This window comes from Cetorhinus maximus, chromosome 12 (genome assembly GCF_964194155.1).
Source record: "Cetorhinus maximus chromosome 12, sCetMax3.hap1.1, whole genome shotgun sequence".
Classification (NCBI taxonomy): Eukaryota; Metazoa; Chordata; class Chondrichthyes; order Lamniformes; family Cetorhinidae; genus Cetorhinus; species Cetorhinus maximus.
In genome coordinates, this window is record NC_135890.1 from 117036874 (window position 1) to 117060077 (window position 23204).

At 43.3% G+C, this 23204-nt stretch overlaps 1 protein-coding gene across 4 annotated transcripts; it reads left to right on the forward strand.

Moving 5' to 3' along the window:
• Nucleotides 1–965: 965 nt before the first annotated feature.
• tbx1 (T-box transcription factor 1) lies at nt 966–22455 on the forward strand. Of its 4 annotated transcripts, XM_078554479.1 has the most exons (10): nt 966–1189; nt 2523–2697; nt 6293–6409; nt 7674–8052; nt 12397–12498; nt 15546–15717; nt 15858–16013; nt 18145–18212; nt 18387–18502; nt 20716–22455. In XM_078554479.1, exons 2-10 carry the CDS (start codon nt 2673–2675, stop codon nt 21078–21080), a joined length of 1500 nt encoding a protein of 499 aa, XP_078410605.1. In that variant the 5' UTR covers nt 966–1189; nt 2523–2672; the 3' UTR covers nt 21081–22455. The 4 variants fall into 4 exon arrangements, with proteins under 4 accessions (XP_078410605.1, XP_078410603.1, XP_078410604.1 ...); XM_078554477.1 differs by lacking the exons at nt 966–1189; nt 2523–2697 and having other exon boundaries at nt 6229–6409; XM_078554478.1 differs by lacking the exons at nt 966–1189; nt 2523–2697 and having other exon boundaries at nt 6229–6409; nt 18405–18502.
• The last annotated feature ends 749 nt before the right edge of the window (nt 22456–23204 follow it).

A 23204-nucleotide genomic window follows, 5' to 3' on the forward strand; every position in this document is an offset into this window, starting at 1 on the left:
ATCACCCAGGGTATATATATATATGTAGCGATTTGAGAGGACAATTTAAGAATGTGTATTTGTACTGCTTGTTATTGTTGTTGTTCTTTACCACTGTTTAAAAAAAACCGTCAGCCCAATGATTTTTCAGTAAAAAACACACAAGTTGGCTCTATAATTTTCGCTTGTTCTAACTTCTCGGTTAAAGGTGAATGCACTATTAAAGCGCTCGGACATCCATTTCCTGATTCCAGAAGCCGGGTGTGAGCGAGCGCGGTTTTGAGAGCTTTATTTTACTTTCACCTCTTTGCTCGCTCATACACTTCCGTCTCCAAAAAAAAAAATATGTAGGCGGTCTCGCCTTTTGCTGATTATTTTACATAAGTAACCGCGCGGAATTTGACGTTTTCAGCACTTGTCGCTACGATTCACATTTCATTCTGTCAAGTCCCGACTATCTCTGCACTGGGGTTTCACAGAGGGGAGAAACAGATGGCTCTTGGTGGGGGTGGGGAGGAGGTGAGGAAATAACAATTAAGACATTAAATGTTACGGCGACTGGATTCAAGCTGAACGTGAACACCTGGTGCGGACGAGCCAGTGGCAAAGGAATGCAAGCCGGAGAGGCAGAGAGGGGGAGAAGGACAGAGAGGAGGACGAGCATAAAAGGAGCGAATGTATAAATGTTTGACATGTCCGCCACTGTTCAGGGAATCAGGAATGTATAATTCTTGCTAATCGTGGCTTAATTCTGACTGCAAGTTACACCCTCTGGGTCAGTAATTAATGATGTCACCTCTTCCATAGCTGGGAGACTAGAGGAAGCCAAAAACAATGCTCATTCTCTCCGGATGAAAATTCCAATCTTCCTCTGATATTGGATCAAAATGCAGCCTTGAATTGAAGTGTGTGTGTATGTGTGTGTGTGTGAGAGAGAGAGAGAGAGAGAGAGGGGTGGGGAGGGGGAGGTGGTCGTTGCGGTGGGGCAGATTTTCACAGTCTGCATCTTGGACTCTCAGCCGGCGGACCTGACGCTCTTAACCCGGGATGGAAGTTTGTGGAACATCTGAAAACAAAGGAAACGTCCCGAAACTGCACGAAAGCACAGAGCTGTGTCAGGAAGAGAGTGAAATGGAGCCTTGAAGACAGAGAGAATAATAAGGGCTTGATCCCAAATCCTCCAGCAAGAACGCAAGTGCTTAACCCCCGCGTAAGTGTCGCAGTTTCGTAAACTTTTATTCCTTCCATGTTTCCCAACCCGTGAAGATACGAAGCATTGTCTTTTGACGTGAATAGTATGTTAACCAATTACTTGGAGGCTCGCGGGCTGTTTGATATGCGGGGCATAAACTCAAACCTAAAATTAACAAGAGATCACCCGGGGTGGGGAGAGGGGTAAGTGATTGAGGTGTTTCCAATGGGTCTCGCCAAGCTGGGCATTCGCTCCATTTGGCAGATCAAAACAAAACAGGTTAATCCGGAGTTTGGGTTAGTTGCAAACCTGGGTCAGTTTCATTCGGCATCTGAAGTTCATGGCTAGGTCTGTACGTGCGGCCGGTCTGTGCACAGTAAGGAGAAACAAGAACTGGCGACTCGGGCACGCTATGCTCAGACTTGCCTGAGACTTTGACTGTAAACTTTTAAAACCTCATCACGGCCTTACTGGATTTCAGCGAAATAAAGTAAGAGCCCAGAGCCTGATAATGGGCTGTCAGTAAACTGACGATTTGACAGACGTTGTTTAAAAGACCAATATGGATCCAGACCAGCCTGATCCCGCATTCTCCTGGTTTCATCTGCACCTTTTGCTCAGTTCCTGCCTAAGGAAGGAAAGATGAGGCTTTAACTTGAGAGTTAATCCTATTAGAGACCCCCATGCAAACTGCCCGATATAGAAATCTAAGCAGATAATAGGAAGGATCCCACTGTCCTTGCTGTAACCACCCCTCCCCCCCTTCCAAATCTCTGCTACTCTCCATGATAAATGAACGCCACAAAGTCGCCTTTTCACAATAAAACCACTGTTTATTTGAACGGTTTTGAGGGTTCCCAGTTTCAACATGACAGTAAAAAAAAAAGCGCCAGTCCATTAATCAAGCTCGGTTTTCAGTTTAAAGATTTCATTTATAAAGGTCCCTTGTCAACGATGGGAGTTTCTATTCCATGCATGCTTTTGTAGACAGCGAAGGGTTTACATTTAGACAAATTTAGACAGATTGTATGCATGTTCCAAAAGTAAGAACACGCGTTTAACAATACTGGAGCATTTACAATGGACATACTCAGTAAGGATGTCAAATCTAGTTTATTAATGCGACCTTAAATTCATATCTTGAATTGTATATTAAGTGCACGAAACGGATAATTTTCAGGTGCTTTCGGTACACTCGGTTTGATGATATTGTTGGGTTGTAAACAGCGATTGCTTAACTTGCACGCCGATTGGATATGCCAGCAAGGTGTAAGACTAAGATATAATGCACATGACGCACAAGGACAATTCAACTGATCGTTAATGAGTCAATTAAAACTTTATGGTTAAGGTAAAATTGATGCGTCATTGAGAGAGACCAGAGGCAGACGCACAGCCAATAGCAAGGATCGCAAAACAAAAACAGAATTTAAAGGACATTCTTGAGCAGAGACCGTGGGGAGTTTCAAGAGAGGTTGGCAAAGAATCTGTGCCGAAAGAAATGTTTGTTTATCACCAATTGCAATGTAAGTATTCCTTTATTCCGAGCAATAATGTCAACTCGTTCTAAATTAAGCAAGGTTTTCATTAATCATTACTGACAATTTCTATATTGACTGAGCTTGATTGAGAGTGACAACAGTCAACAGCCTTTAGAGTACAGTTTACTTATTTCAAGCTGTTAGTTTTCCAACAAGATCTCTTGTATTTAAAAGATTTTATTTTTTGGCTTGGAGTTTTTCCATGTTGCTTTCTTTCACTTCAGCTACCCTTTACATGAAAGGGGTTGAATGTAGGGCAGTTAGGGGGTTGGTTGCAACGAGAAGAGCCAAAGAGGGAGAATAATTTTACTCGAACTAATTTTCGTTTTTATTTTCTTTAAAAGTTCGATCGTTTTTTTTTAAAAAAAAACCCCCACGAGTTCCTGTGTCAAATCCCTCTATCAACTGGACAGTAGTCGCGACACCAGGTCAGTCGCATTCGCTGTATCGCGCCCCAGCCTGTGGCGGTTCGGCCCCGGCCTGGTTGCGGCCGGCTCCCTGGGGGACTCCTGAAAAAAAAAAGACTGGTTAAGCAGTTCCTCTGGTAGAGGGCAATGCATTTTATCTTTTAACGCCTGCAGAGTCAGAGGGAAAAAAGCACTTCCGACGCGGCAATGATTAAAAACGTCGGCTTTGGCTGGTACATTACACAGAGAGAACATGAATCACCCTTGTCTTCCTTATCTGTATAGTTTTGCTTTCAGCTACTTTAAAGGAGTAAATACTTCATTCAAACCTCGCGCAGATTTAACGCCCCCTTTTCTTAAAACCGGAATAAATCTTGATGGAGGGATTTGAGGGGCGTGCAAAACACGGCCAACCTCTCCCAGCTGATGCTTAACAACAGATGAGACCTTTTCACAAGGTGATCTTTAAATATGTCGACGTTAAATTCTGCTTCGGCGTTCAGGACCGCACATGCAAGGTGACAGGGGGGCGAACCCGCTGACAGCGGGATATTCGGCCAGGGAATTTAAACCACCGCAACCACTATGGCAGAGTGTACATCCTGCTTCAGGTATGGGCGCCTTCATGCAGCCCCCTTTTAATGACACGGGCCAAGAGTTGGAAGTCTTTCAACAAGTATGTTTTAACTCCTGAAGGACCGGTGTTTTTCTTTTTGACAATATCTTGCCTATTTATGTGCCTGCTTCTTTCTCTCTCTCTCTCTCGATCAACAATGGTTAAAAAGTTTTGCAAAAAAACAATACTTCTAACCCGCTTCACGCTACATCTCCTCCTCATGGTTAGTGAGACCGACCTTTTTAGAACACATTTTATGACACATAATAAACACGCGGGTCTGATCTTCTTTTTAAAAAAAAAAGTAAAGAAACTGGAATAATTTAACCTCTAACATCACACGGGAAAGATGGAACATTCTAACCCCGGCCAGGTTAACTTGCCGCATCAATTGGCAGGTCTACATCGCTTATATAATGCAAAGGGGGAAAAAAAGGCTGAATGCTAAAACAATGCTACCACAGAACGTACACCCGTGTTTGCATTGTGTGTGACCGTGCAAAAGATACCGGGCACGAATGAAGATGTTTTCCCATTTAGCCAAACATGTTCATTTTCACGGTGCAGGCAGACAGCAGGTAGACAGATTCTCGTCTGGCTGCGAGTCCGGCGTCTCCCTCAATTCTCTCGGCCTAACTGCTATGAGAGGTAAATGGACAAAAATGTCTTTTAAAATCGGTAAAATTAAAAAGAGAACCTGAGATGCCTTCCTGGAGGTCGCTTTCCTCTGAGACAGGGCCGAAAGGTTTTATCTTACCTTTACAGGTTGGAACTGGACCCAGTTCTAACAACTGGCTGCAGTAATTTTTAGACCGTGTTAATTTGGTAATGAAACAGATGCAAACGGTTTGAAATTCACCTGCGGGGAGGGGGACTGTAAACTGTGCAAACCGTGCCTTGAGGCAATGTAACAGTGTATGATTGTGCAGCGAAACCTCGCAACTACCTGTGCTCTGTTAATGAAATATTATTTTCTGAGATATTAATGCTGGAGTCCACGCCGCGTTGTTTGCTGACGGTATGATACAAGGTCATAATGTACTATGTACCGACTGCCCCCACCTCCTTTTACTCTCAGAGCAATCGTTAACTTAACCGGGCGCGAGCATTCCCCTTTTTTGGTCTGAATTGGGAGCTAGTGTAGCTATTTGACCTTAAAGGGGGAAGAGAGAGAGAGGGAGAGAGAGCCAACAGGCAGGCGATGTGAAACTGTCCAGCCTTGACATGTACCCTCCCTCACCGCCCTCATTACTGTTAAAATCCAGTGAAGCCCATCAGGGCATCGGAGGAACGGAGAGCCTTGATAAGAACTGTGCAAAAAATAAAGACTTACATTCCGCCTCGAAAATGTTGCATTTCGGAACTTACTTTATTTAAGTTAATTACATTTAAAATAGACGCAGGGTGAGCTGCGTTACTTTGAACAGGTTTCTTACACGTGACTCTACCAGAGTCACATTGGAGGCAATAGTACAGCCTGGTGTCCTGAACTCATCTCCAGTGAGCAGGCAACCGCCGCCCACAAACCGAGATCAGCAATTTTTTTGTTTTGTTTTGCTCATTTTGCTACCCCCTGAATCCTTCGTCTACTCGGCGTGTTTGTGAGTAGAGGCGAAGCGAGCCCACCTCCGCTGTGTGGGAAGATTCTCAAAGTGTTCAGGTTTTAGCGGAGATCCGCAGACTCGATGAATCCCGCCTGGCGGACATCCGCCAATGACAGCAAATTCCTCCTTCTCTCCCCCCCACCACCTCGCCGTCTTCAGGCCGGATTAAAAATATTTGCTCTCTGATTGACAGGAACCTGTTCAAATCAAACATCACATGGAAAAAGCACATTTCTAGCATTGCCTGGGGGTGGGTGTGGGGGGTGGGGGTGGGAAGGAGTGGGGGGGGGGGGGGTGGGGGAGGTGGGAGATGGAGGGCGGGGAGGGATCAGTCGCTTTTGACATTTTCGTTGCTCGCTTGCGGCTCCTTCATTCGGGTAAGGCCGGCTGACATCACCCAGGAGCCTGTGAATGAGAGCCCGTCAATTCACAGCGCCCTTTTCGGGAGGGAATAACCATGCGGAATGGAGCCGCTTAAACATGCACTATCCACCCCACCCACCCTCCCACCCCTCTCCTCCCCTCCCAAATGAACAACATCTTTTTTAGATGAGTCGGCCAACATACTCGAGGTAATAACAACAAAACAAAATAGCTAAACTCGCCTGGAAAAGTGAGGGAGCACATCTGTGGGACACTCAACACCCGGTGGGCCCATCCCATGTAACTCTTTCTTTTGGCGGGGGCGGGAGGGGGGTGGGGGGGGAAGAAAGGGAAAAGGCGAGAAAACTTATTTAAAAAGGCAAAAAAAAAAATCTCGGGGGAGATCCGTGGCTTTTATAAAAAAAAAAGGTTAAACTCGGATCTCTTGTTCTGTTTGGTTGCAGTTTTTAAAGGGGAGGAAAGCCAGAAGGAGGGGGAAATTGGAGCGCTTTTAGAACCTTCTCCTATGGACGAAAACAGTTCTCTCTCTCCCAAGGCAAACGCTTTCAGTATTGCCTCTCTGATTACAGCGGCCCAGCAACCAGGAAACGAAGCGATTCTGCACAGCCCTGCCTTCGGCAAGCAGTTCGATCCCAGTCTAACTTGCAGTAGGATGCATTTTAGCACGGTGACAAGGGACATGGAAGGTAGGTGATAGCCAAAAGCGCCTCTTTTTTTTTGTTGTTGTTGTTGCAAAAAGTTTCCTTTCAAAGGAAAGCTGGGTTGTAAGTGAGCTCCGGCTCACAGCCCTCTCTCTCTCTCCCCCACCCCCCCACCCCCTCAGCCCGATTGCGCAATATCCAGGGAACATGGTTTGGCCGCCTCCACTCGGAGCTCCAACTCCCCCGGCAAACGCCGGGGAAAGCGCCGGCGGAGCCGCGTGTCACCGAGCCGCCGCTGTGAAAATAGGACCTGGCGTGTCATCGATTTCCCCTTAACGTCGGAGTTGAAATGTGTCGAAAACGATCCCTCCACCTCCACCCTCCCCCCCAACCCCCACCCCCTCCTTGTGCCTGGTTTTTAAAGGTGTGCGGGATTTGGGGGTTAATTTGACAATGAGCCTGATGTCATTTATTTACGACGCTGGATATTGGTGTTTGTTATCGTCGGAGCGGATTTCCAGTGCAAACTTCAATCCCCATTGTTTAAAGCGGTTTCTATTTTTGCGGGTGTGACCCAAGTCTTTCTTTGCTCTCCCAAACCTCACACTTCCCCACCCCCCCACCCACCCACCCCTCCTCCCACCCACCACCCACCCTCCACCCCCACCCCCCCAACCCACCCCTCCACCCACCCCCCACCCCCACCCCCCCAACCCCCCTCCACCCACCCTCCACCCCCACCCCCCCAACCCCCTCCACCCACCCACCCACCCCCCACCCCCACCCCCCCAACCCCCCTCCACCCACCCACCCACGTTAAGCAATGGGTGTCCGAAAAAAAACATTTGATTTAAAGAAACGACGCACTGCTCTGTCAATCAGAACCATCAGGAGCTCCGTCCCAAGTCGACAAAATCCACATTACCTGTAGGCCCTTATCTAAATAGAGAGAGAGAGAGAGAGGGGGAGAGAGAGAAAAGAGGAACCGGTTTCATGGTCAGGGGAGGCCCTAAAGATAAGAGCTCTCAACAAGAGTTGAGCCACAGTGTATTGTGAAGCAGCGCCGAGAGCTCGGTGCCACTCGGGTTAGATTCTAAGCAGCGGAGGAAGGGCACAGGGGAAACCGAAAGCGATTAAGGACGAGGGAGGGAGAGAGAGAGAGAGGGAGAGGGAAAGGAAGAAGTAGAAGAGGGAAAATACACATTTCTATTTTTTAAAACAAAAACAAAGCCGGGAATACATTGGAAGATGATCTCTGCCATCTCCAGCCCCTGGTTAACGCAGCTCTCTCAATTCTGTGATGTTGCAGCTTTTACCGCCAACAGCATTAGCAGCCTGAACTCGTCCGGAGCTTACCACCTCTCGCCTTCTCCCGGGGACCCCGGTCCTTACAGCCAGGAAGCCCATTACGAGTCCTGCCCGGCCGCCCAGCACAACAGCTACAGCAGCTTCGGCGGGGGCGGCGGCGGCGGCGGCGGTGGTGCTGGTTCGGCTCCCTCCTCGGAGAGCAGCAGCGGCGGCGGCGGCGGCGGCGACCCTTCCAACTGCTCCTCGATCACCACGTCCAGCAAAGCGCCGGTCAAGAAGAACCCCAAAGTGGCCAATATCACGGTGCAGCTGGAGATGAAGGCGCTGTGGGACGAGTTTAACCAGCTCGGGACTGAGATGATAGTCACCAAAGCGGGGAGGTGAGGAACCTTTTTTTTTAAATACACAGCCGCCATATTTTACAATTGTGTGTGTCTCTCTGTCTCTGCATCGCTCTCTCTCCTTTTCAATCCTAATATCCTTTTCAGCCTCAAATTAACTTTCGTGAAAACTTTCTTAGCAAACTTTTCAGAGGCCGAAACACTCACAATGGCGTCTACAATTGTCAATCGTGTTTTTTTTAATATATTTGCAGCTATTAATGCCTTCAAAAGAAAGGATAAAAATTTCCATCTGAGCACCTTTATAACAATGATGTCAAACCCCGGCTGCTTAAAACTCCAGCCGCGCTCCCGGGCGCGTCTAACCCCCCACCCCAGCATTTATACCCAGGGATCAGCCACTCAGTTCCCATTCCCCAACGGGTTGACGGTGCCTTAAAAACTAAAGGTTAGATTTATTTCAGAAATGCTGAATGAAACACCGCCCTCTCTCTATCTGAGAATGAATGTAGTCATATATGTAAAAGGAAGCAAACGACAAAACTGCACACTTTAATATCCCGACTTTCCCCCTGCAATACTGCAAAGATAGCATTTTAATGACAATGCTAGTGTGGTGTATAAACTCTTGAGGGGGTGACTGACTGGGTCTGGAGTGTTAGAGGTGTGTGTGTGTGTGTGTGTGTATTTTGGGGGGACTGTGGGTAAGAGCCTAGGAGATCTAGATGTGAAGATATTGAACAAACTCCCTTACCCCGCGGTGAACTCGGGCCGCTGAGGTTAATCAGGAGTCAGTTTTCTTTCATTTAATCAGATGTGCAGCGATGTTTTTTTCTCCCTCTCTCTCTCTCTCTCTCTCTCTCCCCCTTTCGCCTCTTTTCTTCTTAAAGAGAGGATGTCGCACGAGCGAGAACTCGACCTGGGAGATTGTGAAAACAGATAAAAAAGCAGAGCATTGTTCCACTCTGTCTCTGACTTGCAGCTCCTATTATCGGAGCGCTTTGTGTACACTCGGCCTCAGTTATTTCCAGATAAATCGAACGAACTCACAGCCCGTGATTTGCCCAATTCGACCATCCCGCCTCCCCTTTCCCCAAACAACCCCCGACTCCCACCAACCCCACCCCGGCAGCTGGAAACCTACAGGATACCCTGAGCGTAGTGGGTTCAGGGAGCAGAACACTGGGGTTACAGTGGGTTGAAGAGTTTGCACTAAAAGATCAGGGAGTTGGTTGAGGTTGTGCAAGATGTTTATAACTAAAGCCTGGGTTGATCCCTGTCCACAATCTGTGCGTCTTTTGTCTTCAAGACTTGTCAAGTTAGTTAACTCCTAGAATTGTTGATTTTGTGTCCGATCTGTAAATGTTCGCCACATATAGGCAAAGGAACGGAGAGTTAAGCATTTAAATTTTTTTAAAAAGGTCCGTTTTGAATTGGAATGAAACTCTGGACTGAATACACAAATAATATATATTTTAAACCAACTGTTATACAATTTGTGGCTATATTACGTTATAGTAGTCCTACTTTTTTTTTAAAATCCCGAATTAATCCTGGTTTCACTTTAGGAAATCGAAATATTTTAAGGTCTCACTTAAAACGGCCGTGGGCTTTTTTAAAAAGTCATTTCTAGTGTTTGTTGACGAAGAGTGAATCTAAAACCCCGATTGAGTGGGATCGATGCCACGGATTTGTAAATTACCAAGCAATTTCAGCTTTTTAAAAAAATGCCAAAAAAGTAAAAGAGCGAATATTTGGACATGATTCGAACAGCGAGATCATTTCCTTTTGTTTCGGTTCCTTCAGCTGAACTATGCAATGTTTGTATAGCTGCAGTCATCGTGTTCATTAGTTTGGCAGAAAATGGCGGTACCAGGCAAATGAGGGGTGAGCCGCATTAATATTGGATTAATAGGTATCCCGTGTCTATTTTATCTCAGCTCTGCAGAAGCCTGTGGTTTTAAATGGTGTTTGTTTTTATTTTGAAGTCGAGGCCCTGACAGAGGCGGTTCTTCCTAATTTACTGTGTAAATTTGAGTAAATCTAGATGTAGGTGTCACATTAGTTTGCCTTCCATTGCGCTTTGAGCTGTTTGCCATAATAGCAATCAGTATGATGGCACCCACTCAACAGATTCTGGCTCCTTGATGGGTTTTTTTTTCTGCTTTTGCCGAGAATAATACCTTGGCGTAAAATCACTTTAATCCGTTTAACAACTGCCGAATACGCTTGTAGATTTTTTTTGGACTAGAATCGTAGAATCTTGTACATCGTGGGGATTTTGTATAGTGTATGTGTTAGTCAGTTCCTCCAGATCAAGACGGAGTGTTTAGTTGTAAATAATACAGGGATTTTGTTTTTTCAAACTCAGTTGGAGAATCTTTCCCAACTAGTCAGCGAGAGAGGGGGTTAAATCAAACTGCGAACTATTGTCCCGGAGCCTGAGACGTTTGGCTCGATAGTTTCCAAAGCCGATGAATCGACATTCAGCTAAGTCACATCCAACTCATGCACCATATCTTAGCGAACGCTTTTAATCGGTTCACCTCCTCCAAACCCCGCAAAGTTCAAGAGAACACGATGTTGTTCTCCGCTCAGACACACTGTGTGGCCAATCAAAAGTTGTTTAGGGAACAATAAAGGAATGTTGGTCGTGCAGCAAGTGAAATGCTACAGGATAATGTAACCTTCAGTAACAAATGGACACCTTGAAACATGTCCCTCTGCACAACCTGTGCCGAAAAGTGAAGAGGCAAGGCGGGGGTGGGGGGGGGGAAATAAAAACTCTCCACTCAGCAGAATGGTAGTGTGTTCCGGCCAAGGAACAGCCCATTTGGCCACGGAACGTGCCCACAGGCCATGCGGTCAATTCCCACTCGGCTGATCGCTACCCCTCCTCTTTAATATTAACGGCAAACCCTTTGGCAAAGGTACATTTCCCCTTCTTCAATTAACTGAGGAAAGAAACCCAAAACTCAGCAGAGTAAAGCGATCCCCGCACATCTATCTCAAGGTTTCACTATGCAGAGTCTGGCTGTGCTTTGAGATCACCCCTCGTTTCATTAATTTAATAAAATGTTGTTAAGCAGATACACATTTTCTGACGGGAGAAATGAACATTGGAAGGTTTAAAATTCGCTTATTCTAAATCCGTGTTTTAATTGATGTTGGAGTTTTTTTTTAAAAAAAACAACTTTAATAATCCTTGCGCCCTGCATTTAACTTCTGCTGTCTCTCACACACACACACAAAGCAATCCCGGCCAGTTCTTTAGAGCATGTTTCTATTTTATATGAAAACTCCTGTAAAATAGCCTCACACAACCGCATAATAACCTACGGCAAACATTCATTTTTGTAGATGTATTTGTATCTGAAGCATAGACCAGAATAGAAAATCCTTAAATAATAACTGAACTTGCGAGGGTAAGGTAGATGACTGGACTCTTGTATGTAGACAGGCGCATACATAATTCATTTAATATTATGTTGCAGTAACCTAGTTTTCAATCTCTTAATTTCAATTATTCACCCGTTGGAACCCTTTTATGGAGTCTGTCGTTTAATCCCTGTATTTATTACAAAATGATGCTTTTATTTCACTTTTAAAGTAATAGTTTATCAGAGGCAAACTTGACAGCTACAGTTTGATAAAGACAAAATACTGGGAATGTTGGAAATTTAGAATAAAAGCAGAAAGTGCTGGAAATAGTCAGCAGAGCTGACAGCATCTGTGACGAGAAATACGGGTTTGAAGGTTCAGTTTCAGTTAAATGTTTACACGGAAATGATATTCATTTCTGCATAAAATTACGCTTTAATTTAGGAGTATTTGCATGGAGCTCATTTCAACAATTATACGTCAGGGTTTTTTTTTAGAAAAATAGCAACAATAATTGAATCGTTATGACAATCCCTAAGTTCCAGAAGAGGGGACGAGACCAGGCCTCTGAGGTTTTTAACCAGCTGGGTAGATTTGCATAGGTCCAGTTGGAACGATTTTGACCTCCTATTTTTGGGGGGAGGAGAGGGTTAAACAGAGTCCTGCACTTTTATCGGGTACTAAAGGTGACTGGGCCAAGTCCAGATAATGTACAGGGGCAACCATGTATTAAGCAGGTAACTGGAGTTTCCCCCAGGTCGGACTGAATGAGCAACAGCAGCTATTTGCTATAGCGGGTATATAAAAACTTGTCGAGGTCCTTTACAGAGAGGGATATCTGGAATAGGAAGGCGGGGGGGAGGAGGGCGAAGTTCATTTCTGTGACCCGCGGAATGCCGGAGAACAGCCCGCCGCTGTTGTCCCTCTTTAAAGGATCCTCGCCGATTGTTGACGGTGTCGGTTTAATCGCCTTCGCTCCTTTGCCCCCCCCAAACTTCACAGGAGAATGTTCCCGACTTTTCAAGTGAAGATTTTCGGCATGGACCCCATGGCTGACTACATGCTGCTCATGGATTTTGTACCCGTCGACGACAAAAGATACCGGCAAGTAAAATAAAACTCTTGTCAACATTTATTTAGAGGGGAAAAAAAAACACGAATCCCAAATGCCGCTAGCACCGAGGCTGAAGTGGTTTGAAACGGCCATTTCTTCAGGGCAGCCAACAACCTGAGAGACAGGAGTAACCTGCTGGCGATGCAAAATACACGTCGCTCCTGACAATGTCAAAAGTGTATTCTAATATTCTAAAATATATAATCTATCTATATATATATATACATATATATATGTGTGAATATGTATATTATATATATATTATATATATATATAATCTATATATATATATATTTACACACATGTGTGAATATGTATATTATATGTGTATATTATATGTATAACAAAAATACACATACATATATATATGTGTGTATATGTATATTATATGTATATATTATATATATAATCTATAGATATATTTACACACGTACATATATGTGTGAATATGTATATTATGTGTGTATATTATATGTATAACAAAAATACATATATATATGTGTGTGTATACATGCGTGAATATATATTTTATATGTATATATTATATATATAATCTATACTTACATTTACAGATATACACATATACGTGTGTGCGTATTTATGTGTGAATATATATACATTATATGTGTATATTATATATGTGAATATATAATACCACAATCATCACACACTCCAAATTTCAAGTTCACCCACCCACCCCAGGACACCCCCCACTCTTTTCCCTCCCCCCACCCCCCACCCCCCCCGCCCCCCCACACCCCAGGCTGTACATGTATTTTTTTTTACATTTAAACGTTGAAATAAATCATGATAGCTTCAGTCTAAACCAGTTCAAGTGAAGCTAAGTCAGCATTAAACCGGAGATGAGCAGCAGGTTATTGCAAAGGAGCGTTTTAAGTTTTGGCGATAAAAGTTGCTAATGAACTTTCGCTTTAACGTATTTATCTAAAATTCTTCATATACCGAAGTGTACAGTCATTAGTAAAAATATACATTAGCAGAGCATTTTCATCTATTGATTCCGCTCATTACGAAGATTTTTTTCACTAAATCTGCAACGCGTCCTCGCTCACATTGCTTGTTGTATCATGTAAACTAATCGGAATCAATTTGTTACAATGTGGCGGAATTGTTCAGCCAAAACGACTGCAGTAAATATTGACACAGGAAACAGGCTTCGTTTGGATCTGCAGTACCGGGGGATTTGGGTGGGTTAAAAAATGTGCGCTGTGGATGGCGTCCTTTTCATAGCGGCGTGTTTATGTGCAGGCAAAAGCATAATTGTTTCCAGCCAAAAAGAACAGCGGGACAGACAGGGCCTGAAATGAGTTTGAATTGATATTAATCTGATGATCAGCGAGGAGGCGATACATGGCAAATAATGCACAGTGCCAAGGCCAATTGTTATTTTGTCCATACAGAAGTAGAGACTGAAAAGGGTTTAAAGTAAAATAATTAGCCGCCCTCCCCAACCCTTCCCTGTTAAAATCAGCTGTGGCTCAGTTCATAGCACCCTCGCCTTTGAATCACAGAGTTGTGGGTTCATGTCCCACTCCCGGAAACCAAGAACTGTGATTGTACTCGAAAGAGTCGCAAGCTGTGACTGTTGATAATTCGAAAGAATTTAAAATAAAGCTTCGCCACGTTCTATCAAACACTGACCTTCCATAAAACACTGAGAAGTGCCATTGGCCTGGCAAGGCAACCGTTTATTGTGGCCGTATGTTAAAATACAAAACCCTACAAGGGCAGGAAAGTGGCCTTTTGCTGTTACGCGCGGGTTGAGTGCTAAATTTCAGGGCAATTTTGCTGACACTCTTTAGTTTCCAAATACCAGTCTCCTTTCATCGGTGTTCAGAAGGAACGTTCCTTGTGATTTTTTTTTTACAAGCTATTGAAATAAAGATTGTTGCTGCGCGGCTGAATTTGATTTGATTACATCCCTTACTTTCTTTCCCAAATGTGGTGCCTCTATTAACAGAGGGCGTCACTCTCCTACACTCTGTCACAAGCTTCCGAAAGAATGAATTCCACATCAGCTTCTAAGGCGTTCAATGGAATAACAAATTGATGATTTAAACATTAGATTAGTTGAATTAGGGAATGCTTTTTCAAGGACCCGCCACTTCCTCTTGCAGCGATTTTAAAAGTTGCAGATAACACATAAAAATAATTTGTTTTTTTTTAAATTATATTCCGTCCGCGAGTTTATCCATCTATATCCCAATATTTGTGAATGGAAACAGAGTCTGGTGCTGCATAATTAAAAGATTTTTGCCCTTTTTTGCACCCGATCCTATGTATGTCGGGGTAAGGGAACATGGGCAGTTTCGTCATCGACTTACACTGAAGTTTTTATCTTTTAAGAGTGATTTTTTTTTTTTAAAAAAGAGACTGAAGGTGCATATGATGATTGCACGATAAAAATGTAAGATGATTATTTATTTAAGTAATTTAGAGTAAACACGCCTTGGAGAATATTGGCGCTTCAGAGGATTCTCCTGCGCAGTTCTGTTTCTATTGTAATAATATAAAAGCAAAATACTACCGATGCTGGAAATCTGAAACAAAAACAGAAAATGCTGAGGGGAGGGGAAAAAAAACTTTGCATTGTTTTATCTGCTAATGAACTGGTTTTGGCTTCCCATACAATTTAATCCCAGCCAATTTGCCCAGTTTAACCTCAGGAAATCCTATCACTATTGGCACTATAAATATGGATCTAGGTATGTTTTTAACCAGCGACCCTTCAACCCCCTTGCGTCTGAAACATTAAAGCGGAGATCATGAACACTCACAATAATTAAGCTTAAATTATAAATGTAATTCGCAGGACAAGTTAACGTGACTTCCGTGTAAACTCGCCCCCCCCCCCAAAAGAGCGGTTAGAAATTCCGACTAGCTGATCAGTTGAAACCTGCTTTGTCTCATCAATCAAATCGATTTATGAACCGCGTCTTCCCGGCACTCTATGAATTAGTGGCCTGTGTTTATTTATTTAGTAAGTGATTGGATTTATTTATTTCGCATTTTTCAGGTATGCTTTCCACAGTTCCTCCTGGCTAGTGGCCGGTAAGGCAGACCCTGCTACCCCGGGCAGAGTGCACTATCACCCCGATTCCCCTGCCAAGGGTGCTCAGTGGATGAAGCAAATTGTCTCTTTCGACAAGCTAAAACTAACCAATAATTTATTGGACGATAACGGCCATGTAAGTAGGCTGAAGATTTACGTCCTGTTCAAATTATTTCTTTTGTTGGGTGGGGGAGGGAGGGGGAAGGGGAAGGGGGTGTCAGGCTGAGACTCATGAATTTTCAAATAATCTCCTTTTATTTCTTATACTTCACGCAGATTATTCTAAACTCGATGCACAGATACCAGCCGCGGTTTCATGTCGTGTATGTTGACCCCAGAAAGGACAGTGAGAAGTACGCCGAGGAGAACTTTAAAACGTTTCTATTTGAGGAGACGAGATTTACAGCCGTCACGGCATATCAGAATCACCGGGTATGTGTGTATCTGAAAGTTATTATTCATTATGGGATCATCCTCTGCCCTCACAATGACAGGGTTGCAGGATTTGCAATACTTCATTCATCAAAGTTGTTAATGATGGATGACAATCTGGAAAGATTTTTTTAAAATCCTGGAACTATCATTAATTTAACTGCAGTTAAAGGACAGACTTGAGGGCAGTGTAGGGCAGCTAACTTGAATTTGAAAATTGATGAAAGAGTTGGTCTCTTAATCACGATTATTATTATTTGTCCTAAACCGTGGGCAATTTTTTTTTTAAAAAATTTCAGATAACGGGAACAATTTTAAAACACTGCAAACCACGGGAATGCAACTGTGGGCATTTAATTAATGTATATCAGTGTTTAAATAAGTGCCTGCCGAGGATGGGAGATATATAGTACACAGCACTGCATTAACAACTGTAAATAAATCGGTAATCTTAACTAAACAAAGGCATGCGCCGTCTGCAGTCAATTGACTGAAGGAGAGATTTGCAATCGCGCTGTGTTTCAATACTTAAAGGCACACAGCTGCTCGCTCACCCTTCAGGAGTCAAACACACAGAGAGGCAAATTAAATGCATGTCCCTTTAAATTTATTGAAACAACTTGAGGCATGCCGAAACAGTGAAATAAAAAAATGTTAAACCAAAAAAAAAGGATTCATATGCTCCGTCTCGCTCGCATTTAACGTGCATATAACATTGAAGTATGTCTATGTGTCACCAGTGTCATGCCTTCGGATCTTCGCGCTAAATCATATTGTCATCTGTTGTACATCTCTGCTTGGCATGCGTGAACCCTGATTACAGAGAGCTTGGAGCATGAAGGAGGTTTTTTTAAAAGGCAGATTTGAACTGGCAGTTCCCGGTTGCCGTTTGAGAATTGAAGTCTGTTTTGGAGAGTGTCTGGGGGAAAGTGTACCCTCATTCCAGTGCATCTGCTCAACTCATTCCCAAAAATTCTACGCGGAACCTGATAGCTGAGGGAGTTCAGCTCCAAATCCATAATGTTGCACATTCAGCCTACCCCAAGGGCTGCCGTCCTGCAATTATGACTATAGAAAACTTCCTAAAACCCACTGGGACGCAATTATCTGTGTAAATTCAAGACCCCGGCTATTTTTTTTTTCTCTCCAAGTGTCACAGCAAGAATTGTCAATCAAAGGGTGGCGTGGTTCAGTTCCTTATAGACAAACCGGGCTACATTCCATTTTAATAACATGTTTTTTTTGCAAAATCTCTGAAATATTAGTCTGCAAGAACTGGAATATGAAGAGATCTCTCAATACTGGTCGTGGCTGTAAATCTGTTTCGGTTTGGTGTTTTGTTTTAATGAAATGCCGATGTGTAACACTGTTGGCGTGATCCTGATGTCTCTGAACAGCTGTTCCAAGTCTGACTACTATACCTCCTGCTTTCCATCAGTTGACCTTTCCGTCTGCAACTGTCAATAACGGATTAAAGTTTGTTTTACAACCATCCGGACATTTACAGGGGCATTTTTTAACCATGAATTAACAACAATATAAAATTTCGCGCCTGATCATACCTGCTTGTGACAACTCAGTATATGCGGGAGTTAATATTTAATAGTTTGCTACGTTTGCAAGTTGTTTAATGCAGCCGTATCTGCCGCTGTAATGTGATTCTCCTGTGCAATTTAAACAACAGGAGAAAATGGCTATTGAGGCCTTCAAAAAGTGGCCAATTACTAGCAACGTCTATTTTATACACGGTGACAACCAGTCTGATTTAAAAAGGCTAAGCGTGCGGCATCGGTGTATAAAATGAGTATCTCAAAATATCCATTTATCCATAGTTTTATTTTTTTTTAAAAAGCTGGCCTTATTTTGGAATAAATCTAACTTTTTTTTAAAAAAAAGACAAACCTCAAGTCACTCTGGCTGCACTTGCAATTTTATCTGAATCTCGCGACCCTAGAATCTCACTAAACGTATTTGGAGTGAAAGATATGTTTATTTTCACTAAAAATTACAGGAGTCAGTTTTTTAAAAATTGTACGCAACATTTAGTTTCACAGTTGCAATCAAACCCTAATTGAAAAGTATTTATAGTTAAAAGTATTTATTTAAGTATTTATTTTTTTAATCCGCTCAGATAACACAATTAAAAATCGCTAGCAATCCGTTTGCAAAAGGATTCAGAGACTGCGATCCTGAAGACTGGTAAGTCTGTTTCTTGAGGGACAAGCTAACTTCATTTAATAACTTGACTAAATTTTTAACTTCTGTTTATGGTTTGTAATTTTCAACAAAAAAATTTTTTTGCATGCATTGACGTCATTTTTAAAACGCACACACAAATGCCTGGGATTGATATAAATGTTCTCGAATGAACAGTTTTGTACCATATTTTAGGCCGAGAAATCACAGGCCAGGATCTTTACAGTTAATCAGTGCTTTCGCCAGAAACAGAAACCCAGTGTCATCACCGCAGCAGAACGGCAGTGACAAAGGTACATTATTGCTTCCCTCATTCTGTGTCTCTAATACCCCCGTCAACACCCCTTATAACTTCCCCTACATCCAGTCAAAAATAAAGAGTAACTGTCTTTCATGTCCTAACGATATTCGAGAGCTCTTCACTCAGCCCACGTTTTACTTTTTGAAGTGCAGTTATGCAGACAAATTTTAGGGCCCAGTTTCTGCACAGCAAGCTCCCACAGCCAGCACATGACTTGAGTGACCCCTTAATATGATTTTTTTTTTTCTGTGCATTGTTGGTTAAGGGGGTGACATGTCGAAAGAGTGATAACAGACACTGGCCTCTCAAGTCAGCAGGCTGTGAACTCAAGTCCCATTCCAAAGGTTTGAGCACATAATCTATGCTGCTGTTTCAGTGTTACACCAAGGGCACTGTCCTAGGTGCTTCCTTCACATGAGATCAATACAAAAGCAGGTTATCTGATCATGATCACCTTGCTGTTTGTGGGATCTTGCTATGCTCAAAGAAGCTGTCACGTGTTCTACGTTACACTGGCTTTAGAGCTACTTTATTTGCTGGAAGGTGCTTTGGGGACTGTCATGTTGTGATATAGCCACAACTTGCATTTATATAGCGCCCTTAAAGTGGATGCAACATTCCCAGGCGCTCCCCAGGCGGATTATAAAACAAGATATAACACCGAGCCATAAAAGGAGATAATAGGACAGGTGACCAAAATCTTGGTCAAAAAGGTAGGTTTTCAGGAGTGGTTTAAAGGAGAAGAGCCAAGTGGGGAGGCAGGATGGGAGGGGATTCCAGAGCTAGGGGCCCAGGTAACTGAAATAAATTTGAAAATAAGTTCTTTCCGTATATCGTCCCTTTATTATTTGGTCAGAGCAGCTAAAGCAAATTCTGGATTCTCGACAATTTTTTATTTTCATAGCGACCATCTTAATGTTATTGCTCCGTTAAGAGTTATTCTACCTCCCTCTCCTTTCCTCCCTGCATCCACTTCAAAACAATGTCGCATCTCATCTCAGACTTAGAACAGAAAGAAAACTTTCCCCAAACCGCAACTTTCAGGAAAGCAATGGTCCGATGGTCAACTAATTTACCGCTTTTTTTTTTCTGCCTAGAGGAGTGTCGAGCAGAGTCTCCACCACCGCCTCCCCTCCACATTTGTAAGGGGTCCCCGATTTGAGACCAGACAAACTTAAGTTATTCTATCGTCCCTTCTTTCATTGCAGCTTTTCGTCGTTTTTGCTGGCCCCGCGTCCTCTGCTTGTATTGTCCAAATGCGAGGCGTGTGCGGGACGAGCAGGGTTCCGATGCAACCCCACAGCGGCCTGCATTCTCCCCACAACCACTGATAAGCTCCTTCTATTACTCACCTGGAGCCTGAGCGTGTTCTGCCGCTTCAGAACCTTCTATCTGCTCAGCCCACAGAGCTACCGCAATGATAAGGCCCGCCCCACCGTCAATTATTTTCACATATGAAACAAAAAAAAAACATTTACTGTATATGTATATTTCTTGTATGGGCCTTTTGCCTTTTAGTACACTGGTGCCTGCTACATAGTTAATCTTGGTTGTTTTTAGGCGTGCACACTTAATTACGGCCAATTTGGAGACTCTCGATGGTCTCAACATTGATTCAATTCGTCACTAAATCCATTCTGTGTTAAATTTGCTTTGTCATTAATCCACCATGGTGATCATTCCCGGCATTTTTTAAGGGCGGGGAGTTCAGTGGGGGGAAAACATTCGAATCCTTTGCCCAACTGTTCAGAGCAGGAACAGGGTTAGATAAAATTGTTGGAATTTACTGGATAGAAACAGGTCCAATCTGTCTCGGCTCTACACAGGATTCTTCCTACTTACTCCATCTCACCCTATCAGTACATCCTTTCCCTCTTCCCTCGTGTATCTAACTGGCTTCTCCTGTAAGTGTACCTATCCCATTCGCTCCAAATGCTCGCTGTGTAGTGAGTTCCACATCCTCACCCTCTCTGGCTCCAGACGCTTCTCCCGAATGCCCTATTGGATTTATATGCGACTATTTATCTGTGACTATTTAACATTTATGACCCTCGGTTTGGACTCCCCAGAAAAGGCAAGCGGCTGCTCCAAGTCTACCCTACCAAACCCTTTCATAGTTTGACAATTCATGAATTGATAAAAATTGATGGACTGAGTTGTAAATCAGTGTGCGCTTCTCTAAACCTTGGCACGTTATATTGGTAGATGCAGACACCAGAGGTGACTATGACCGGGATCTTAACCGGACAGCCATGCACCCGGAGCATCCTCATCAGCAGCAGCTCATGTCCCGGGTGCTGAGCCCGGCTCTCCCCGGCGGACTGCATCCGCTCACTCGGCCAAGCCCTCCACACGAACTGCGGCTGGACCCCCACGCGCAGTCGCCGGACAGCCTCCACCACACCTACAAGTACCGTTCATACCACGATGCTTACATCGGTGCCAAAGCCAGGCCGGCCCCGTACCCGTTGTCTGGCATAGCGAGCCATGGCTACCACCACATGAACCCCACTGCGAATATGTACCCTGCCAGTGCAGCACCCACTAATTATGACTATGGGCACAGATAACGTCAAGGATTTCACGCTATGTACTTTTTTTTTTGAAATAAGAGAAACTACTAATGCTGCAAACTAAAGAAGATGCACAAATCAAAGGGGGAATTATCTGTCTCATTACTTTAGCTGAACTGTTACCACCATTTGCGGTTCAAGGGAGGTTCATGTTGGTGGAACTCAGAATATTTCACTTGATGGGTCAGTGACTGCACAGCAGATGATTGATAGACCACTGACCAATCGCAGTGCAGCTGAAAGGAAGGCTTCAGTCGTGATTGGCCCGCTCCGAGGCAACTTGTTATTGTAGAATTGTGATTGGTTGCTTTCTTGATTGATTGACGCGTCGCTTCACCAATCAGCGGCTGCATCGCTGTAGATTGATGACCATGGCCAACCAATTGGGGAAAGGCGGGGGGTGGGACTTCTTGTCTCCCATTGGTGCCAAGGGCGGTGTTATCGCACGTGCCTGTGTTGGGCAGCATGGCGGAGTGACTTCAGCGAAAGGACTGCACTGATGGCTGTGGATAACAACGTAAAGCGGCAACTGGAGTTTTATTTTATTTTATTTGTAACGGCAAAAGGTGTCGAGTTGCACTTTCAGCTTTGAGAAAAGCCATATGTTGTTTGTAACGGGGGACGATGGCGACAATTTCACAATGGCACGAACTTATCCAATTATCCACGCAGTTAAAGGCTTAACCAGTTCCTGTGCTATGAAGAGTGTGCTTCGATTGTATCAGCAATGCCTGTGATCAGCCAGGCAATACAGTCTTTTGATTGTGTGTTAATACCGTGGCCACGTAGACAAATAAAACGAAAGCAGCACATCACATTCCCGGTGCATTAAGTATTACGTTTTAAACGAAAATAAGAAATCATTTCAGAACCCACCATGAATTATCTTATTTCGCTCAGATAAGTTATGCAATGCAAGTTTAAAGCTACCTACTGATCCAAGCATTTGTAATATTTTAATTTAATATATATATATTTCTAGTCTTGTGTGCAGATTGCAACTAAATATTATATTTGGGAAATGGATGTGAGGATGTATTTTACATTTATTACCGTGTTACTCTTTATGCAGGCACCTGCGATTAGACTATCAGCCCTAACCGAGGCTCCATAGCGTTACTTCCATGTCCGGATTTTAAATCGCTTGTATTTTTTTGTCCGTTCTGATGTCTATCAAAGAATGCCCCAATTTCTGCATGTCTTCTGAAACAGAAAGAAAGACACAAACACAATCGCCGACTAGTCGGTCACTCTCGTTATGCCATGTCGCTATTTGTGACATGTTAAACTGTCTCTACACAATCACACGCGCGCACACACACACACACAAAATCACAAACACACACACAGTCACAAAAACACATATACAATCACAAAAACGCACACAAAATCACAAAACCACACAATCACACACACACACAATCACAAAAACACACACAAAATCACAAAAACACACAATCACACACACATAATCACAATCACACAAAATCACACACAATCACAAACACACAGTCACAAAAACACATATACAATCACAAAAACGCACACAAAATCACAAAACCACACAATCACACACAATCACAAAAACACAATCACACACACATAATCACAATCACACAAAATCACACACAATCACAAACACACATACACACACACAATCACAAACACACACAGTCACAAAAACACATATACAATCACAAAAACACACACACAAACACACACACACAGTCACAAAAACACATACAATCACAAAAACACACACAATCACAAAAACACACACAATCACACAAACACATACAATCACAAAAACACACACAATCACAAAAACACACACAATCACACAAACACACACAATCACACAAACACACACAATCACAATTACACATACAATCACAAACACACACAGTCACAAAAACACATATACAATCACAAAAACACACACAATCACAGACACAAACATGCACACAATCACACACACACAATTACAAAAACATACTCAATCACACATACACATTATTATTCAAATTATAGTGCCAAAGTTTGGTCAAGCTGAACTTATCGCGGAATGAAGTTGCTATTTATTATTTCTCGCAATGTGGATAATTCAAATGATTATATTAA

Bases quoted from the DNA above. Each gene is read 5' to 3' on its own strand.
- tbx1 (XM_078554477.1), top strand. From the start codon at position 6,229: ATGGACGAAAACAGTTCTCTCTCTCCCAAGGCAAACGCTTTCAGTATT. The intron at 8,053-12,396 runs GTGAGGAACCTT...CAAACTTCACAG, and splicing joins ATAGTCACCAAAGCGGGGAG to GAGAATGTTCCCGACTTTTC. The intron at 18,503-20,715 runs GTACATTATTGC...TTATATTGGTAG, and splicing joins GCAGAACGGCAGTGACAAAG to ATGCAGACACCAGAGGTGAC.